We start from the raw sequence: 21,948 nt of genomic DNA, 5'->3' as shown, positions 1-21,948 counted from the left end.
AAAAGTATTACCTGTATAGTCTCCTCATGAGGATCAGCCATCCAAAGCACAAGGATCCAATTCCCCACCGAAGAGGTTCCAAGGAACTGGTCTACTCCCCAGTTCATTAGTCTTTGCCATAGTCATCAGTTTGCCATACTTGCTCTGGAAGCATTACTTATTTTTTTTAAGTGTGTCATGCCATGTTTTAAAGAAATCTGATTTGCAGAACAAGAGATATCACAATGGGAATGGCAATTTAGAATGCATTGTATAAAGGTTTTCCTTTTGAGATAACAAGGTTATTGTGCAGCGACTTCTACTAATAAACAAGAGACAGAATATAAAACCCACAAAAAAGATCCCATCAGATGGGTTACGGCAGGGGTATCAAACTCACATCATCACAGCAGCATCACATAACTTTTTTCTCCTTCGCTAAATCAGGCATGGGCGTGGCCAGTGCGTGACACATCCGCCCAGCGGGCCCAGAGTTTGACAGCCCTGGGTTATGGGATAACATTAAGTTTAAAAAAAAGGATCGCGTCCTCTTGTTCTCATATAATTTGTTTTATGTGATTCTATCACAATCAGTAGGTGCATGTTCTCTTAGTTTTAAAAATTGGATGTTTTCAGGATAGGAAAATAATAACAGTACAATGTAATATTGCTTTTTTCAATGTTCAGTACTTCCTGCAATCAATGCATTTGGCATCTGTATTTAAAACATGCTCATGAATCTTACAATGATTCAGTTTTGAAAGACTTTTTTTAAATGTAAATTTGTATGAAATGATTTGGGACTATCTGTCTTTCAGTTTTAGACATAGATGTTACAGTATGAAAACATAATGTGAAGCTAATGGAATAATCAGTAAAAGCATAGAACAACTCTGGAAGCCCTTCTTTATGTAGGAAAGAGAACGATGGTGCCAATGCTATCAGAATTTAAAGAAAAAGGAATTGATAAAGATAAAATGATCTACTGTCCATCAGATAATCTATTCAGAACAGGTGTTTAATATATTTGTAATTTAGTTTACTCATTTTCCACTTTGGAAAGATTTTCCAGTCAAGAACAATTTAGTTGTTCTTGTTGTTCTTTAGTTTAATGTAGTAATCCTGAGCTGTAAAATTTTCTTTTCCAAGCCTCCTGTAGAGAATGCTCTTATTATTTGTATTGTAGTATAAAAATATTGAACAATTATATAAAAACACATGATTTATTACTTTTAAAATATCAAAAGCAAGTTCCATGGAAAACTTACTCCAGTACACAATTATTCTCTTAAGTTGCTTAATGTCCTTCTGTTAAGCAAGTTGTTTGCATCTAAAATCCATGGTTTAGGACTGGAGGATCAATTTGCTTTTACACTTCTGGATTGAGTGGGTCAGATTGCTCATTATCGTATCAGGTTACTAATTTAAATATAAAGAAAGGCTATATAACCTTCTTAGGACAAGGTGTTGCCACTTGTTCTATTTATCCATGTCAAGATTTGAAACTTAACAATTTTGGTGGAAAGCCAGCTATGACTTTAGCATGCAGTTTATTTAGGTATTTTCTAAAGCTCTCCTTAATATCCTTTTAACTATTTTTAACTGCCTCTATTTCATGATGGTCTCTTGGGGAATAGATTAAGAAAGAGCCACCATGCTTTCTTTCTCTGTTATAAAATTCAGAGGACTATCAAATCAAATGCAACTTCCAAATATCTTTATTTCTCAGAGAGGGAGGGAGGGGGAGGGAGGGGGAGAGAGACTACTGAGTCACCTCAGGAAATCTGTTGCACAGGATGAGCAAACAGCACTCTGAGCCAAGCACGTTATTTTGTTTCTGATTATGGCAAAGATATTTTCCCTTCAGTTTCCCCTTCCTTCTTGATTTTCTTACATCAAAATTATTTAAATAGGGATGTTTTATTCCAGCTAAAGAGGTTGCCAATTCCTTCTCTTACTTAGATTAGAACATTTATGGCAAGCAATTTCTTTCTTCCAACTGAGAATGACCACGACAATGGCAGGCTTAGATTGAACTATGCACATGCTAGTTTTGCCTTTTGAAGTAATTTATTCAATTCATGCAAAGCAGTTAAAGCACCTGTTCGGCGGTAGTTGGAAGAGCACAAAAATGACAGGAAAATGAGGCATCATTAGTTGCGTTCCGGTTGTTCAGTGTGTGTTTGTATGCAGACCCTATTCTGGTTCACATTCCTTTTCTTTTTCTTGGTAAAGAATTACTACTGACATTGGCAGTAATGTGTCATTTTGGTAATGGCTTGGTCATCTTGTGGCAGGGCGATGTATGTGTTTCTGGAATGACGCTTGTAGTTTAAAGCAGCCCACTGCAAAATGCTAAATAATGTGCATCTGACATTATGCTTTGAGCTACATTGGCTTTAACTATTGCACTATATAAAAAGTTAAAAAGACTTTTTTTCAACCGCTAGCATGTCTCCCCTGGTCCTTCTCTTTACTAGACTAGCCAAGCCCAGTTCCTGCAACCGTTCGTTGTATGTTTTAGCCTCCAGTCCCCTAATCATCCTGGATGCTCTTCTCTGTACTATTTCTAGAGTCTCAACATCTTTTTTATAATGTGGTGACCAAAACCGGATGCAGTACTCTAGGTGTGGTCTTACTAAGGCTGTATAGAGTGGTATTAGTACTTCCCTTGATCTTGATTGTATCCCTCTGTTAATACAATTTAGGATTGCATTAGCTTTTTTGGCGGCGGCTTCACACTGCTTGCTCATATTTAGCTGGCTGTCCACTAAGACTCCAAGATCCCTCTCACATTTACTGCTATTGAGCCTGGTTTAACCCAGTCTATATGTGTACTTTTGGTTTTTCTGGCCTAAGTGTAGGACTTTACTTTTCTCTATATTAATTTCATTTTATTAGATATGGCCCAGTGTTCTAGTCTGTCAAGATCCATCTGGATCTTGAGCCTATCTTCTTGGGTGTTAGCTATTCCTGCCAGCTTAGTATCATCTGCAAATTTGGTAAGTTCCCCTTCTATTCCCTCAACTAAGTCGTTAATGAAGATATTGAAGAGTACTGGGCCTAAGACGGAACCTTGTGGCACCTCACTGCTTACTTCCCTCCATGTAGACTTAGACCCATTAAGGACTACTCATTGAGTACGGTTTGCCAGCCAGTTGCGAATCCATCTAGTGGTGGTGCTATCGATTCCACTTTTGTCTAGCTTACTAAGAAGTAGGTTGTGGTCTACTTTATCGAATGCCTTGCTGAAATCTAAATATATTATATCCACAGTATTTTGCTGGTCTACTAATTTAGTCACTGTGTTGAAGAATGAAATAAGATTGGTTTGGTGTGATCTGTTTTTAACAAACCCGTGCTGACTGCTAGTTATTACTTTACTTGTTTCTAGATGTTGGCAGATCTGTTTTTTTATTATCTTTTCCAGTATCTTTCCGGGTATTGATGTTAGGCTGATTGGTCTATAGTTTCCTGGGTCTGTTATTTTTTCCTTTTTTGAAGATGGGAACCACATCAGCTCTTTTCCAGTCCTCTGGTAGTTCCCCAGTGCTCCAGGATTTTTGAAAGATATGGTGCAGTGGTTCTGAGATGATCTCTGCCAGCTCCTTTAAAACTCTGGGATGTAATCTATCAGGCCCCGGTGATTATTATCTTTGACTTTTGTTGCAAGTCTTTGTTCGTTCTGAGCCTTTGCTATCCTGACTTCATCTTTGCAGATTCTGGCTATCTGCTGATCTTCTGCCTTAGTTATATGTCCTTCTTTCCATTTTTTGTACTTGTCCTTTTTTTCTTTCAATTTTCCAGAGAGATCTTTGTGTAGCCATGCTACACAATCTTCTTGGATTTCTTGTTTTTCTTTCTCAGTGGTATTGTGCTGGTCTGGGCTTCTATGATCATACTTTTTAGAGTTTCCCAAGATTCTTGAGTTGTTTTCGCCTTTAGGATTTTCATCCATGGAATCTTTCCCAAGTTCTCTCTGAGTTTATTGAAATCAGCTCTTTTAAAATCCAAGACTCTGGTGTCATTATGTTCTGTTGCTTGTGTTTGTGTTATGTTGAATTCTGGTATGACATGGTCACTCTCACCCAAGGTTCCTGCAGTTTCAACTCCCTCTATCACTTTTTCTCTGTTTGTAAGAATTAAGTCCAGTATGGCTGTCCCTCTAGTTTCACCCTCTACCTTTTGGACAACAAAGTTGTCAGCTAGGTTGGTTAGGAACTTATTTGATTTCTCACTTGGTGCAGAATTAGTTTTCCAATTGATATCAGGATAATTGAAGACTCCCATTACTATTACAAGGAAAGACTGACTGTGGGGTTGGTTGATGTTTTTGGTATAGACCCTGGGTTGGAACAATTGAGAACTTTAGAAAACCTGAAGAAGAAAGAAGGAAAGTAAAAGTGTTTTTGTGGACTTTAACAATTATAAAATATAAGAGTGTGTAATGATGATATATCTTCGGGAATTAAAAATGGAACTTAAAATATGACAGAATTACTATGGGAAAAGGCGAATCACTTTGTTCTGTGTTAGAAGAAATGGAAATGGTGATTGAACAAAAGAAAGAACTTCAGAGAAGGAGGAGTCGGCTCAAGGAGAAGCCATCTTTGAAAAATTGAACATTTTAAAACAATCTTTTTATCAAAAGCAAGTTCCATGGAAAACTTACTCCAGTACACAATTATTCTCTTAAGTTGCTTAATGTCCTTCTGTTAAGCAAGTTGTTTGCATCTAAAATCCATGGTTTAGGACTGAGGATCAATTTGCTTTTACACTTCTGGATTGAGTGGGTCAGATTGCTCATTATCGATTATCAGGTTACTAATTTAAATATAAAGAAAGGCTATATAACCTTCTTAGGACAAGGTGTTGCCACTTGTTCTATTTATCCATGTCAAGATTTGAAACTTAACAATTTTGGTGGAAAGCCAGCTATGACTTTAGCATGCAGTTTATTTAGGTATTTTCTAAAGCTCTCCTGAATATCCTTTTAACTATTTTTAACTGCCTCTATTTCATGATGGTCTCTTGGGGAATAGATTAAGAAAGAGGCACCATGCTTTCTTTCTCTGTTATAAAATTCAGAGGACTATCAAATCAAATGCAACTTCCAAATATCTTTATTTCTCAGAGAGGGAGGGAGGGGGAGGGAGGGGAGAGAGACTACTGAGTCACCTCAGGAAATCTGTTGCACAGGATGAGCAAACAGCACTCTGAGCCAAGCACGTTATTTTGTTTCTGATTATGGCAAAGATATTTTCCCTTCAGTTTCCCTTCCTTCTTGATTTTCTTACATCAAAATTATTTAAATAGGGATGTTTTATTCCAGCTAAAGAGGTTGCCAATTCCTTCTCTTACTTAGATTAGAACATTTATGGCAAGCAATTTCTTTCTTCCAACTGAGAATGACCACGACAATGGCAGGCTTAGATTGAACTATGCACATGCTAGTTTTGCCTTTTGAAGTAATTTATTCAATTCATGCAAAGCAGTTAAAGCACCTGTTCAGCGGTAGTTGGAAGAGCACAAAAATGACAGGAAAATGAGGCATCATTAGTTGCGTTCGGTTGTTCAGTGTGTGTTTGTATGCAGACCCTATTCTGGTTCACATTCCTTTTCTTTTTCTTGGTAAAGAATTACTACTGACATTGGCAGTAATGTGTCATTTGGTAATGGCTTGGTCATCTTGTGGCAGGCGATGTGTGTGTTTCTGGAATGACTCTTGTAGTTTAAAGCAGCCCACTGCAAAATGCTAAATAATGTGCATCTGACATTATGCTTTGAGCTACATTGGCTTTAACTATTGCACTATATAAAAAGTTAAAAAGACTTTTTTCAACCGCTAGCATGTCTCCCCTGGTCCTTCTCTTTACTAGACTAGCCAAGCCCAGTTCCTGCAACTGTTCGTTGTATGTTTTAGCCTCCAGTCCCCTAATCATCCTGGATGCTCTTCTCTGTACTATTTCTAGAGTCTCAACATCTTTTTATAATGTGGTGACCAAAACCGGATGCAGTACTCTAGGTGTGGTCTTACTAAGGCTGTATAGAGTGGTATTAGTACTTCCCTTGATCTTGATTGTATCCCTCTGTTAATACAACTTAGGATTGCATTAGCTTTTTTGGCGGCGGCTTCACACTGCTGGCTCATATTTAGCTGGCTGTCCACTAAGACTCCAAGATCCCTCTCACAGTTACTGCTATTGAGCCTGGTTTCACCCAGTCTATATGTGTACTTTTGGTTTTTCTGGCCTAAGTGTAGGACTTTACTTTTCTCTATATTAATTTCATTTTATTAGATATGGCCCAGTGTTCTAGTCTGTCAAGATCCATCTGGATCTTGAGCCTATCTTCTTGGGTGTTAGCTATTCCTGCCAGCTTAGTATCATCTGCAAATTTGGTAAGTTCCCCTTCTATTCCCTCATCTAAATCGTTAATGAAGATATTGAAGAGTACTGGGCCTAAGACGGAACCTTGTGGCACCCCACTGCTTACTTCCCTCCATGTAGACTTAGACCCATTAAGGACTACTCATTGAGTACGGTTTGCCAGCCAGTTGCGAATCCATCTAGTGGTGGTGCTATCGATTCCACTTTTTCTAGCTTACTAAAGTAGGTTGTGGTCTACTTTATCGAATGCCTTGCTGAAATCTAAATATATTATGTCCACAGTATTTTGCTGGTCTACTAATTTAGTCACTGTGTTGAAGAATGAAATAGATTGGTTTGGTGTGATCTGTTTTTAACAAACCTGTGCTGACTGCTAGTTATTACTTTACATGTTTCTAGATGTTGGCAGATCTGTTTTTTTATTATCTTTTCCAGTATCTTTCCGGGTATTGATATTAGGCTGATTGGTCTATAGTTTCCTGGGTCTGTTATTTTTTCCTTTTTGAAGAAGGGAACAACATCAGCTCTTTTCCAATCCTCTGGTAGTTCCCCAGTGCTCCAGGATTTTTGAAAGATATGGTGCAGTGGTTCTGAGATGACTTCTGCCAGCTCCTTTAAAACTCAGGAATGTAATCCATCAGGCCCCGGTGATTATTATCTTTGACTTTTGTTGCAAGTCTTTGTTCGTTCTGAGCCTTTGCTGTCCTGACTTCATCTTTGTAGATTCTGGCTATCTGCTGATATTCTGCCTTAGTTATATGTCCTTCTTTCCATTTTTTGTACTTGTCCTTTTTTTCTTTCAATTTTCCAGAGAGATCTTTGTGTAGCCATGCTGGTTTCTTCTTGGATTTCTTGTTTTCTTTCTCAGTGGTATTGTGCTGGTCTGGGCTTCTATGATCATACTTTTTAGAGTTTCCCAAGATTGTTGAGTTGTTTTCCCCTTTAGGATTTTCATCCATGGAATCTTTCCCAAGTTCTCTCTGAGTTTATTGAAATCAGCTCTTTTAAAATCCAAGACTCTGGTGTCATTATGTTCTGTTGCTTGTGTTTGTGTTATGTTGAATTCTAGTATGACATGGTCACTCTCACCCAAGGTTCCTGCAGTTTCAACTCCCTCTATCACTTCTTCTCTGTTTGTAAGAATTAAGTCCAGTATGGCTGTCCCTCTAGTTTCACCCTCTACCTTTTGGACAACAAAGTTGTCAGCTAGGTTGGTTAGGACCTTATTTGATTTCTCACTTGGTGCAGAATTAGTTTTCCAATTGATATCAGGATAATTGAAGTCTCCCATTACTATTACAAGGAAAGACTGACTGTGGGATTGATTGATGTTTTTGGTATAGACCCTGGGTTGGAACAATTGAGAACTTTAGAAAACCTGAAGAAGAAAGAAGGAAAGTAAAAGTGTTTTTTGTGGACTTTAACAATTATAAAATATAAGAGTGTGTAATGATGATATATCTTCGGGAATTAAAAATGGAACTTAAAAATATGACAGAATTACTATGGGAAAAGGCGAATCACTTTGTTCTGTGTTAGAAGAAATGGAAATGGTGATTGAACAAAAAGAAAGAACTTCAGAGAAGGAGGAGTCGGCTCAAGGAGAAGCCATCTTTTTTTTTTTTGAAACAAATTTTATTGATTTTGAAGACAAACAAACCATCGTTAACCTTTAAATACATAAAACCTCCATTATTAACTTTACAAGTCAAATAAAATATTATTTTATACAACATCATTCTGTTTTTCACCATTTCAATATCATCTTCATTCCTCTCTGTCTTGTTTAACATTATTCTCATCCAACGTTTTATTAATTCTCAAAAAAAAACAGACATACAAAACACAAAAACATAAAAACTTCTTTTAAGAAAGTAGTTTGGCCCCAGATTACCTCTCTTTGTATGGACTTCAACTAAATTCGTGCTCATCTTATATACCATTACCTATCTTATTTACCATTCTATATCTTCTATATAACTTCTCCCGCTTTTCACTCTTCTTATTTCTATTTTATTTAATTCATTTTAATTTAAATCATTATATTTATATTTTTGTCCATTCTCCAAATTATCCATTTATCTCATTCCCTAGAGCAAATTAAAAAAAAAAAAAAGAATTTCTCCTGAAATCGCTGATCAAGGTATGATGCCTTTCTATCCTCCCCTAAAAATATTTAAAATTCCCAATCTGATTCTGCTTAGTACATTCAACCTACTAACCTCTAAAGAAAGAAAATAATAAATCCATAATAATTAATATAATTAAATAATAAATCTAAATTTTAAATCTTATAACATTCCAATTGTCTATTTCAAGAAACAAGTGTTACAATAATGAGTTTATAATAAGATCAAAACAACAGTAAATTAAACTTTTTAATTAAACTCAATATTTTAAACATTCCTTTTAATCTTTTATTAAATTTTAAAATCTATCATTACTAAACATTTCAATATTTTAATCTTTTGTTAATTCTTATAACATTCTAGTTTTCTATTTCTAATACAAATACTACAATACCATCTTATGTACCTTGCAGAATCTTCTTTTTAAAGAAATTATACATTACCCTTTATCCCTAAACAAAATTCCTTTTTTCCCATCTTGTTTTATACCTTTGTGGCTTTTCCCTCCCTTTTCCCTTCCTTTCTTATCCCACCTAACCTTTTTTCCTCCCCTTTAGCTTCCCTCTCTGTTGTATTCCCTTCTCCCTTTGCTCAATAACATTAATATTGAGTTGGTTTTGCATCTTATTTTTTCCTTTCTTAAGTATTTTTTTAAGTCTTAAGTCCTTCATTTTCCTTCCTTTCTTTCTCCTTTCTCTCTTAACTAAATTTTTAGATTCATTGAAGATGGCGTCTTCTTCTTCTTCTCCTTCCATTTCCTTCATCTGTTGTTGTATTTGATAATTAACAAGCGCCATTTCTAAAAGAGAAAGGCTTCTTTCACAGCGTCCTTTCTTTCTTCATATTCTCTAAGTTCATCAACAGATAAAGCCATTCTTTATTCTTCTTCTTAAAGCAACCAAAATGTTTCAAAAATTAGAGCAATTCCCCAAAGTTCCAGAGAGAGTCAATCAGTCCAAACAATACACAAAGTTCTCACTTTCTCTTCCTGGGGAGGTATCAAAGGGAAAGGAAAAAACCTCCAATCTATACTTTAAAGCCTTATTGCAATTAATTTCTGGTCTCAAAATCTTCAAGGCATCCTCAACAAAATCTTAATTATATATATATATATATATATATATATATATATATATATATATATATATATATATATATATATATATATATATATATATGGTGTTCGGCTTAGTTGGGTATTTTCCCGTCATTGTAGTTGTTCTTTTAAAGTTGTAGCAACGTTTCAGCAGAATCTCATCTGCCATCATCAGGCTTCTGATGATGGCAGATGGTCTGCTGAAACGTTGCTACAACAAAGAACAACTACAATACGTGGCGAAATAACCAACCTAACACCATACATGTAAGTACCCTGAAAACTTAAGAAAACAAATATATATATATATATATATATATATATATATATATATATATATATATATATATATATATATATATATTATATTTGTCTCTTCCTTCCCACTTAAAACAAGAAGCCAAGCTTTTACCTTTTATAAAAAAAACAACAGGTTTCTCAATGGCCATTTGTTGATTCCATAAGGAAGGAGAGTGAACTTTCCCTTTCAGCACTCAATTTTGCGCTTGTAATCCTCCTCTGGAAACGAAGTGTTGTTCAAAAAACCATAGTTCTCAGGATTAAACGCCTCTTAAAATCCTGGGTCAGCCAAAAAAACTTTCTCTTGACAACTTTCTCCTCTCTTCCTCCTGCTCAGTCTTGCCCAGCTGCCGGCTTCTTTGAGGCGGCCATTACAGACCGCCGCTCGACCGTCTTGGGAACAGGGGTTTTGCCGGCTGGGAAGGGGTCTGCAACACCCCCAAACCCCTCACCAGCTCCTCCTTATCTTCGGCTGCCTCTTCGTGGCAGCCCCAGCCTCCAGATCCGCGGATCGGAGACACCAAAGCGGCTAGCGCGGCAGGGATCGCAAATCCCTGCCGCTAGCGAGCTTTCGACAAACCGGAGAGTCCCAAGGAAAAGCCATCTTAAATAGACAATTAACAGAAAGAACACTACAAAGATGAGGGGAAAGAAGGAAGGCTAAAAAGTTGACAGTTAAGAAGGTAATCAAAAAGGGGAATACCTGTGAAATCAGGAGAGGTAGAAAGATGCAGCAGAAAAGGGGAAAGGAAGATATCAAGAAAAAGAGGGATATAAACTGGAATGAGAAAAGATATGGGAAAAAGAGGGGGAGGAGAGGCAGTAAGAAACAGGTGCAGGAAATAAAGAAACACAGAAATAGTAAAATGATGAAAAGAATTTTTTTTAGAGATAATGATTGATGAATTAAAATGGGGATTCTGCAGGGTGGCAAGGGGTAACAAGAATATATTTGCAATTAAAAATACTTAGAAAGTAGGGTAATATAGATTATTAAAGGAGGGATAGACACTGATAACTCTTATTAGATAAATATACATTTTTATTTTTATCTTTAAAAGAAAAGTTAAGGTTTATTGAAGAAATTGTAATAATTGAAATGAATGTGAAGATGTTTAAAAATGAGGTCAATATCAGTAACCAGGAATTAAATAGTCAATTTTTCCCTTTTACCTTTTTGAAATTAGAAATAAAATTAAGGGGGAAAATATATTGCGGAATCCAAATGAAAAGATGTAATGATTATTATTGTAACTACTTAAAAATAAAGGTTTATTGGGAATTAAGATGAGGGAATAAAGGTATATTTTAACCACTGAGGTGTCACACTCAAAGCAGTGAAAGGGGGAAACCTAAGTTTGTTTCTTTTTCTCTTGTGTTAAAACTTGTATTAATCTAGAATTTATAGAAAGAATGTATGATGAAAAGAAAATATGACAGATTAAAGAACTATTTAAATTAATAAGCTAATACAGACTATTAAAAGGAAGGAGAGACATTGGTAACCTTTTTTTATTAGGAAATATATATCGTTATTTTTACTCTTAAAAAATATTAAAGGATTATATTTGAAATAATTGAAAGGAAAGGAAAGGATGTTTGGATTGAGATTAATGTAAGAGATTTGGATTAATTTGTTTGTTTTTCTCTTTTCTGAAAATTTGGAATGGAAAAGGTAATAATAGAATTAAGTATGCATATATGAATGTATAATTATTGTCATATATGTATGTAAAAGTGATGATCCAGAAATATGTTGTCCACTAAAAAGAGCCTTTTGTCTTTATGTGAAAAATTGAATAAAACTTGTTTAAAACAAAACAAAACATTTGCTAGACCAATACTCGAATACAGCTCATCAGTCTGGAACCCACATTACGTATCTGATATTAATACAGTTGAGAAAGTCCGTAAATATTTCACAAGAAGAGTTCTCCACTCCTCTACTCATAGCATAATACCTTATGCCACCAGACTTGAAATTTTAGACCTAGACAACCTAGAACTACGCCACCTTCGGTCCGATCTAAGTATACTACATAAAATTATATATTGCAATGTCCTACCTGTCAATGAATACTTCAGCTTCAACCACAACAATACAAGAGCACACAATAGATACAAACTCAAGGTTAACTGCACCAAACTTGATTGCAGGAAATACGACTTCAGCAACAGAGTGGTCAATGTCTGGAATATTCTACCTGACTCTGTGGTTTTTTCCCCAAACCCCAAAAACTTTAACCTTAGACTGTCTACTATTGACCTCACCCCTTTCCAAAGAGGTCTGTAGTGGGCATGCATAAGCACACCACACTGCCAGCAGTTCAGCAGTTCAATTCTTACCGGCTCAAGGTTGACTCACCATCCTTCCAAGGTTGGTAAAGTGAGGACCCAGATTGTTGGGGGCAGCACACTGACTCTGTAAACCATTTAGAGAGGGCTGTGAAGTGGTATATAAGTCTTAAGTGCCATTGCTATCGCTATCTTGTTTAGTTTTAATATATTAATTTCTACATTCTTTAAGATGTCACATCCACATTTGTGTTCTCCGTCCATGGTACCTTTTTATTTCAATTTATTTTTTAGACCTTTTTCACTCACCAGCATGTTCCCCTTTGTTCATCTAAATCCATTTCAGAGGTAATAAGGAATCACAGATGCAACAGGCCTAGAAAAACTAAGTTAATTTATATTGTAATTCTCTAATCAGCAAATATTAACAATGCTAACATAACAAAGATGCTTATTGTAAGATTTCTAAATAATTTACTGTGGTTAGTTCCTTTGCATTGTTTAAATAGACCACTATATTATTTTATCATTGGTTTTAACAAAAACAATGCAATTACAGTATATAAATGCTGATATGGATTGTATGTGCACTTAGGACATGTGTGTCTTTTATTCTTCTCCTGTATTGCCTATTAATTATTTGACAAAATGTGTAGATACCATGCATTAGCAATTACATGTATCTGAAACATCATTTGAAATTATCATAAGTTGTAAATAGAGTACAGTGATGGTTCTTTTCTGTCTGTTGCATTCCTTGGGAAAGCAAGATTTATTGAGCCTTGTTTACTTCATAGTTATAGAGCCCCGTGTGTTCATCAGACAGGCTTTGATATTTTTAAGACTGGGAGACAATAATAAAAATGAAAATGTTTTGATTTAAAGTTAAACCAGCCTCTTGGGCACACCTAGATGACCTTGGCTGATCTGGGAAAGTTAAACAGGATCTGTGCTGATAAATAGTTGGATGGGAGACAATAGGAAATCCGAAAGCTGTAGCCTAAATTGGGAAGTCAAAAAACATCACAGAAGAAAGTGATGGCAATCTATTTGTGTATTGCTATTATTTGCTCTATATTAAAACTTACACTTTTACGATAATGAAGCTTATATTTCTTACGTTTCTTGGTTTTGTCACATGTGCTAGGTTTCTCCTAGGTAAGAATGAAAGGGTTGTTAATGTTTTTCAAGGGAATGTGAAATAGCTTTACTGTCTTCCTCATCCTTCAGGTACCATCAGAAAAAATCCTCCGAGCTGGAAAAATATTACGGAATACGATCCTCTCCCGTGCTCCTCACATGATAAGAGACCGGAAGTACCACCTGAAGACCTACAGGTACCATGAGGGAAATATCATATTCATTTTTTTGCTTGAGTATCATCTTGTGATTTTTCATAATATTTTTGGGTCCTTTCAGGTTTCCAAATATTGGAATTATTGGCAATATTGTAGATCTCCAGCATGCTTTAGCCATTTGAAAACTGTGGTTTACAGCACATTGAATTCTGGGCTGTTTGAAGATTTAATGCTACAAACATCATTCAGGCATCTTGAGTCAAAGAAGACCATGGTTGTCTGAAGTGCCATCTGTGGATACTTTCCTTAAACCAAGTAGACTATCTTTAAATTGGGCCTTTCTCTTCAAACTTAGCCTCAAACTACAATCCTAATTACCAAGGCAGAATATCCAGCCAAAATTGCTAATGGCTGGAAATAATGGGAACTAACGTCTAACAATATGTGGAAGGACACCAAATTCCCAAGTTGTTATCGGGAGAGACATTTTAACTTAGTGGCCTTACTTTTGAATAGGCATAATGTAGAGTTGCATTGTCAGTATTTTATGTATGTTTCCATATAGATTGCAATGTAAAATACATGCATTGTGTATATTAAACATGCAACAGGCAATATTTTTATTGTCTGTTGTGTATTTGAGCAACTATGCATATGTAACATTGTTCTTTTATGGATCCTGTTGGTGGCAGCAGTGCCTTGCTGAAACAAGTTTATTTTTGGCAGAATAAGAATTAAACACAGATTTTTATCCTTTCTTCTACTGTACTAAGATTAGTGACTTCTAGCTTCCTGAAAAAATGAATTAAATATCATTTGGGTTCCTTTTTCTACTTTGGAGAACGTATAAAATGTATTTTAGGAGTTATTAATTGTAAGATTTTTTTTTAAAAAAAGTTAGAATCAAAGTACGCAATCTGGATTTTGTTTAATCAACCTTTCATTCAACATGTGAATTATCATTAGAATAACAGACTGGAAATGACTGGTCATCAAGCATTATGTGTTGTATTATACATGCCTGCATTTTTTTTTATAAGCTCATGCAATATATCAGTCACATTCTCTCTCTAAAATGTTTTACAAATTTAAAAGTAAGTAACCATCGCCTTTATTTGCTAATTAATGGTTGTAACAAAGCTGCTGGACAAATGTCTTTCAATGTCCTTCCAGGGGGTCACAGATAAGCCTTGATTTATAACCATTTTTTAGTGACTGTTCAAAGTTATGGGGCACTGAAAAAATGAGTGGTTCTCACACTTACAATCATCACAGTGTCCCTGCAGTCATGTGATTTGCAACTTTCCCAGGAGGCTTTCAACAAACAAAAGTCAGTGGAGGAAGCTAGATTTGTTTTAACAAACATGTGATTTGCTTAACAAACATGGCAAAAGTAATCATAAAATTGGGCAAGGTCACGTGATGATTCACGTGACAATTGCATTGCTTAGTAATGGAAGTTCTACTCAAGGACTACCTGTAGTGAAGCTTGCAGAAAGCATTCGGTCTTATTTTAATTCATGGGTATGTTTTCATAAATTGAAATACAGGCTTAGGTTGCCATGTCAGTTCAGCAATGTCAACATATTCCTATTTTCTTTGTCTCTCTTACTGAAATGGTAGATTACATGTGATGAGGCTATTGTCTGAGAAACAAGATGATTATATTTGCATTGTTAAATACTCTTGCTTTCCCTATACATAGCAATGAATCACAATCCTTTTGAAACTGTGTCAGGTTTGGTTTAAGTAAACAAAACCTCTAGTTTCCTGGGACAACGGATGTTTATAAATAGAAAAGTTGTTATTCCTTAGAAGCTATATTAACCAGATTTTTGTGTTACATTTTTCTGAAAAGAGCCTAGAATTTTAACAGGATAGTCTAATATATTTGTATCATATGTCATTTATGTTTTGAATCAAAACTTTACTGCCCAACCAAGGCCAGGTGAAGTTCCCCTCACCCAGGTTTTTAATGCATCTCCTTGAACTTCTCAACAACTTTTAGAACCTTAATTAAGTTAAGATAAAAAATAAATGCATTTTTTTCTTGGATAAATCCCCTTACTGGTATCCAGGGGAATGGTCAAAAAAAGGCAAAACAGTGGTTGTGGCAGCATGATCCACCTTTTTTTAAAAAAATCTGCACTGAAGTTGTATTCACATAGGGGTTGGCATCAATTACACTTCCATAACTTTCCCCTTTTTTATTTTCACCCCTAGATTCCAGTGCATTCACTGAAATGTTTAGGCTCCTGTCTTTGGTACATCATTCAAAAAATAATAATAATCAGCTGCAGCTCTCACCCTGAAGAAATAACTGTTGTTGTTTAAAATTATAAAAACTTATTCTGTTGATAGATATATTTCTGGCCTTTCATAAAAAAAAATCAATGTTCTCAGGAGGCTCTTAATCTAGGCAGGGTCTGTTGGGCCTAGGGCAGGATTGGGGAGACAGTTGTTAATCTTAGATTGCTGCTACCTATCAGCGCAGGGTCTATTTGGGGCCTTTCTAATCCTCTTTCTTATCTGAGGAGGGCTTTTGATGTCAGGCCATGACATTTTAGATTCCTGCAGCCAGGAATACACTGAGGCTTTCTGTTGGTTTGTTATTCAGTGCCCATACTTAAAACATTAACAGCCCATGATTTCTTTACATGATCCTCATTGTCTGCCAATTTCAAATGTTCTCAGCTAAGCAGTGGTGGAATTCAAAATTTTTACTACCGGTTCTGTGGGCGTGGCTTATTTGGTGGGCGTGGCTTGTCATGCGACTGGGTGGGTGTGGCTTAGTGAACATGTGACTGAGTGGGCTGCTTGGTGGTCATGTGACTGGGTGGGCATGGCTTGGTGGTCATGTGACTGGGTGGGTGTGGCCAACTCAATGTCACTCACATCAAGGGGTGCCTCAGCTGGCCCCTCCCCTCCCAGCCATTCCTTGTCACCCAGCCTCAACTTATCTATAGTTCTGTAAAAATGTTCACCTTTTTTGACTTTATTATCTGCATACTATAGATGGACCATTGAAAGGAGAAAATGGCTCACATGCTTTACTCAAGAGTGTGATAGGCAACAGGCTTTTAAGGGGCTGCCACAAAGAAAGGGGGACAGTGTATTTTCCAAAGAAGCAGAATGCAAACAAGAAGGAATGGATGGAAACTGAACAGAGAGAAGCAACCTAAAACTAAGGAGAAACTTCCTGTGAGTGAGAACAATTAACCAGTGGAACTGCCTGTCTCCAGAAGTTCTGGGTGCTCAATCACTGGAAGTTTTTAAGAAAAGACTGGACAGCCATTTCTCTGAAATGGTATAGGGTTCACCCCAAGGTCCCTTCTAAGTATTATTCTGACACCTTTCCCAGGATTTCTACTCAGAGTTTGGCATCCTCAGTTTTCTTGCCTGCGCTGGGGGTTGGACTAGAAGACCTGCGAAGAAGAATTGAATGGCAGGTAGTCAGTCTGTTGGGAAAACAGAAATCTGCAAGTATAGGATGAATTCAATTCATACATGTAAAGTCTCTATTGACAACTATAATGGAGATTGCACACTACAATCGTAAAGTTAGAATCAGGGATGGGATTTAAATTTTTTAACAACCGGTTCTGTGGGCATGGCTTAGTTGGTAGGCATGGCTTGGTGGTCATGTGACTGGCTGAGTGTGGCCAACTCAACATCACTCACATCGTGGCATGCATCTTCTTGCCTGGCCTCATGACTGTGGAGATGCTGCAACAGTCGTAAGTGTGAAAAACAATCATAAGTCACTTTTTTCAGTGCCATTGTAACTTTAAATGGTCACTCCACACAAGCAAAGTACCAGCAAAGGAGGTGGAAAAAACTCCAGAGATTTCTTGAGACAAGAAGTCTAGTCCTGCCAAGAATGTAATAAGGGTTAATGGAGAGGCAGTTTCTGTAAGCAACACCAGTATGTTTCCTTCCTGCCTTCCTTACAGGATTAGGCCAGTAATTTCTTCTAACAACCGGTTCTCCGAACTGCTTAGAATGTTAACAACCGGTTCTAGTGAATAGGTGCGAACTGGTAGAAACCCACCCCTGGTTAGAATACAGGTTATCATGTGACCAACATTTATGACATTTTTGCAGCAATTTTTAAGTAAATGTAAGGATCATAAAGCAAACACATTGTTCACTAGGGTGTGTTTTTCCCAAAACCCAAAAGTAAACTCTGGGTTTTGGCAAAAATGTCATAAATTGTTATCATGTGACAAGGGGATGCTGCAAACAGCCATAAATGTGGGCTACTTGCCGAGTGCCCCAAATGCGGTCACATGACCAGGGGGGCAGCTGTCAGAAGTTTGGAGGGAGTCTGTCATAACTTTTGAACATTTATTGAGTCAGGGACTACTTGTAGTAGATTTATTTCATCCATTTCTGAGTGGAGATAGCTGCCTGGCACTCTTGAAAGAACGTCAATCCATAAATATGTCAGCAGCAGCAGCAGCAGCAGTAACAACGAAGTTTTGCTAAATATTTTGTGCCTGACACTACTGATATTGTTCCCATCTTTTAGACAATGCTGTGTAGGAACCGAATTGGTAGACTGGATAATGCAGCAGAGTTCCTGTGTTCATTTACGGACCCAGGCTGTGGGCATGTGGCAAGTATTGCTGGAGGAAAGTGTTCTCAATCATGGTAAGCGAAGCTTAGAATTGGGAAATCCAGAACATATGCTCCTTAGTACAAGGAGGCAATGGAAATCTATTGAAGTTCATAAGCTGTACTTTAAATTATGATGCTTGAGAGATCTAATTATTCCAGTGTTCAGAGATGCAGTCTGTTCCTAGGAGAATTATTGCCAATAGAGGATAAGCACATTAAAGAGGGAGCAATAGTCAGATCTAAGATGTTTTCTCCTCCAACTGGACTCTAAGTTGGAATGCCTTTTTACTCCCTCTAACACTGTCTCCTCCTCTTCACTTGGTGGTTCCACCACAGAGCCAAGTTTCTACATCAGATCATATTCTTACAGCAGTGGTCCCCAACCTTTTTTGTACCAGGGACCAGTTTTACGCAGGAACACTTTTTCAAGGACCGGTTAGGGTTATTTATTTATTTTTTAATTATTATTTATTTATTTATTCTTATTTTTTATTTTATTTACTGTTACACTATCAACTCACCAAAATTAACCAACGTTGGAGGATTACTAAAAATGTGTATAAATGCAAGACTAGACTCCAATAAAGTCATCATGATTCAGTTGATCATGATCAAACAAAAATATATGTTTGGCAAAAATATATGTTTTCTCCAAAAGCGTTTTGTAAGGTAATAATCCGCAATTCAGATTTTACATTTAGGATGGGTTTGATCTCCCATATGGTCTTCAGCTTTCCACAATCTCAACAATTGTAAGGTGTGTGGGGAATTCAGAGAGTCCAAGTCCACACATTTTAAAGTTGTTGAGGTTCAGAAATCCAGGCATATAAGGAATTCCGGGGATTCATTCCAAATACCTGGAGAGCCCACTTCTTTCTGGATCTCTCTCGCCCCATTTCGCTGCAACCCCTTGGCAAGCAGAGCATTGTCTAGAATTCTTCCAGCTGAAATAAGACTTTCAATTACCTGGGAATAAATCCATATTAAACCAGTCAAACTTTTAGTAGATATTCACTGTGTAGCTTGGCTAAAGCAACATTCTGCCCTATGTGTTTTAGGATTCTCGTCTCTTTCGCTCTCTTCTCTTCTCCTCTCCCGGTTGTTTCGGGTGGCGTCTGCCTTCGCCTCCGCCCGGCGCCTTTCGTCGCGCACCCTCGTCCTCCCCCGGCTGACAGCTCCGCCACCGCCGCCGAGCCATGGCCCTGGCGCCCCTCCAGCACCCCGGACAAGTGCAGGGCTGCTTTCGGGGGCTCCCGCGAGGGGTCTGGATCAGGATCTGAGCCCCTTCATTCCACCCCACTCCAGCTTTCGGCTCACACGCCTCTCTCTCGCTTTCGCTCTCGCTCCCTTTCCCCAGGCGGAAAGAGGCGCTTTGTGGCGGAGCCGCTGAGGCAAGCTTTCTCCCCACCCTGCGTTCCTTTCTCCCTCAGGCCGCCGACTGGCGCTGCTAAGGGCAGACTTCGAAACAAGATGGCCCCCAAGCAAAATAGGCGGCCCGGTCCAAAATGATCCACGGACTGGTACCGGTCCAGGGACCGGCGGTTGGGGACCCCTGTTCTTAGAGAGCCTTCAGACACCCAAACTGTATTTTTAAACAAGTACTGAACAATACTAGTAGATCCAGTCAGAGCTGAAGAACCTTCTTGGATGAGAAGCGAAATGTCTTCAAAGAAAAAAAAAGGAAGTCCAGTTGCCTCTTGAAAAAGGACCTTTGGGTGAAACAGTGCTAGATTGCAAAAGCAGCTTTCCTAAAACTTCCTGCGAAGTTGAAACGTGAAAACTTTTAATAGAAATGTGGTTGGTGTGGATACTGAATTTATAATTTGAGATTAAACTAATCCAAACAGATCTTTCATCCAAATAGCGTGTCAGTAATCTAGTCATTCCCGAAAAAATCTTGCAGTAGAAGAGAGATATTTAAAGCTCACGTAAGTGGAGATGTAGTGGAGTCAGATACGAGGCAGAGTCATAGATTTTCATGACTGACATCCAACACAAAGTAATGAGCATGTTGTCTGTTAATGTATTGAATCACCAGCACTGACATTCTCTTCTGGCACAGGCGAGCCATTGTTGGCAGAGATCTATGAGAAGTCCAGCAGTCCTCTAGCAACTGGCTGGACTTCCATAAAGAGCCCTGCCTTGCCTGCTGAGAACTGCAGGTCTGTATCATTTAATGGTGTTGAAGATAATAAAGCCTTCTGCCATCCATCTTTTTATATCCTTTTGCTGCTTTCAGTGGACCAAGAGCAGTACTTCCAGGACAAATATTTATTTTATCGATTTTTGGACGACGAGCATGAAGATGCCCCAGTGATACCAACTGAGGAAGAAAAGAAGGAATGTGACGAAGAGCTACAAGACACCATCCTCCTGCTTGCTCAGATTGGACCCGATGCTCACATGAGGATGATTCTTAGGAAGCCGTAAGATGGTTAATAGATTATTGTTTTTGAGACTTTGATTTAAACCTTTCACCTGTATGTATGCTTGGCAGGGCATGTGGAGTTTTGGTATTTAGCTATAAGAAACAATGCAAAAAAAAAAACTGATTGAAATGATAACTCAGATATGTTTGCTTTGCTTTTGCTTTGCAAAAGACCTAAACTAAATCAGGTATATTCATGGGCTTGGTTGCCAAGATCTTATAATTACACTGTATCTTTTTAACATGCCCTATTACTATATGATGGAAATTTCTGCTGTACAAAGTATTCTCTGGGTGAAAAATTATTTTTAGGCAGAAAGAGTCTAGGCTAATCTTCACTGAATACTAACTTTCCAGGTGCAGAAAGTTTTCCACCAAGTTAGCAGTGATTTTCAGTCTGTGGAATAGTCCAGATACATATTTATTATCATGATCCTATTATTAAAGTTCACAGGAAGTGTAGGATATTGGCTCTGGGTTGATTTGAAAAATATCCTCTGCTTGTAAATTACCACAGCTGCTGCCTTTGACTTCCAATTCTTCAAGAGGTTGCAAAATCCATATAATTACCAAGAAAGAAATAATGTATTTTTTCTTTATTTTTTTTTAAAAATGCTGAAAAGATTACTTTGAGCATTTGATTGTATCATGGCACTGCTGCTTTAAAAGGTGCTTTCTATTGTTTTGAGTTTGAAACACACTTGCAAAATGTGTCACTTGTTTTGACAGGGAACCTTAAAATTTCTTTATTTATTACACTGCAACATTTTAACTGTCAAATGATGAAAGAATGTCTGTAGTGTTAAAAAAAATAGAATAAAAAGGCAAAGAGAAAATTGGCAGACTCTGGTTGCTCTTGGTAGGGGTTCCCCCCTCCTTTTTATTAAAAAACATACATTGCTCTAAATCTCAAATTAGCTTTTTTTTTTTTTTAAGAAAGTGCTACAAACAAAGCTGCCTGGTTCTAATGATGCATGTATTAAGAAATACAAATCTGTTTCATGCACTGAAAAACTGTTCGAACGATGTGACTTCTATTTTAAAAATTACCGTGCGATTCAAAAGTGACAACCAAAATGGATTTTTAAATTTTTTTAATATGAATTTGATTTAGCTGTTTAGCAAAAATGTTGGTTTATGGGAACATGTTAGACGTGTTATTGAAATAGGCAGTTGTTGTATGATGATGGTTCCTATCTTGCTTGCTACCCATTTGATTTTCTAAGAGGCAAACTAGAATGTCACAGTATTTGTAGTGATTTGTTTGTTCTTCAATTACGACTAGTCATTCTGAGCAGTGGCATTGATGCCAAAACACAGTGTGCCAAAATAACTATACACGCATAGTGATGTCATCACACATATGTTGACATTTCATCCTTACATCCCAAAGCCTGATGCAAATACATAACTC

The 21,948-nt window shown here is 37.2% G+C and overlaps 1 protein-coding gene across 1 annotated transcript in view; it reads left to right on the top strand.

Annotated features, from left to right (window-relative positions):
• RAPGEF4 (Rap guanine nucleotide exchange factor 4) overlaps positions 1-21,948 on the top strand; it is a 186,629-nt gene that overhangs the window by 114,631 nt on the left and 50,050 nt on the right. The window contains exons 7-9 of the mRNA XM_087949706.1: positions 13,419-13,525; positions 18,018-18,139; positions 20,346-20,532. Coding sequence (XP_087805832.1) covers positions 13,419-13,525; positions 18,018-18,139; positions 20,346-20,532 — 416 coding nt within the window. The remainder of the gene's footprint in view (positions 1-13,418; positions 13,526-18,017; positions 18,140-20,345; positions 20,533-21,948) is intronic.

Source organism: Notechis scutatus, chromosome 1, assembly GCF_049901735.1.
Source record: "Notechis scutatus isolate UNSWTSFEM ecotype Mainland chromosome 1, rNotScu1.2, whole genome shotgun sequence".
NCBI lineage: Eukaryota > Metazoa > Chordata > Lepidosauria > Squamata > Elapidae > Notechis > Notechis scutatus.
This window is presented reverse-complemented; position numbering and strand designations above follow the sequence as displayed.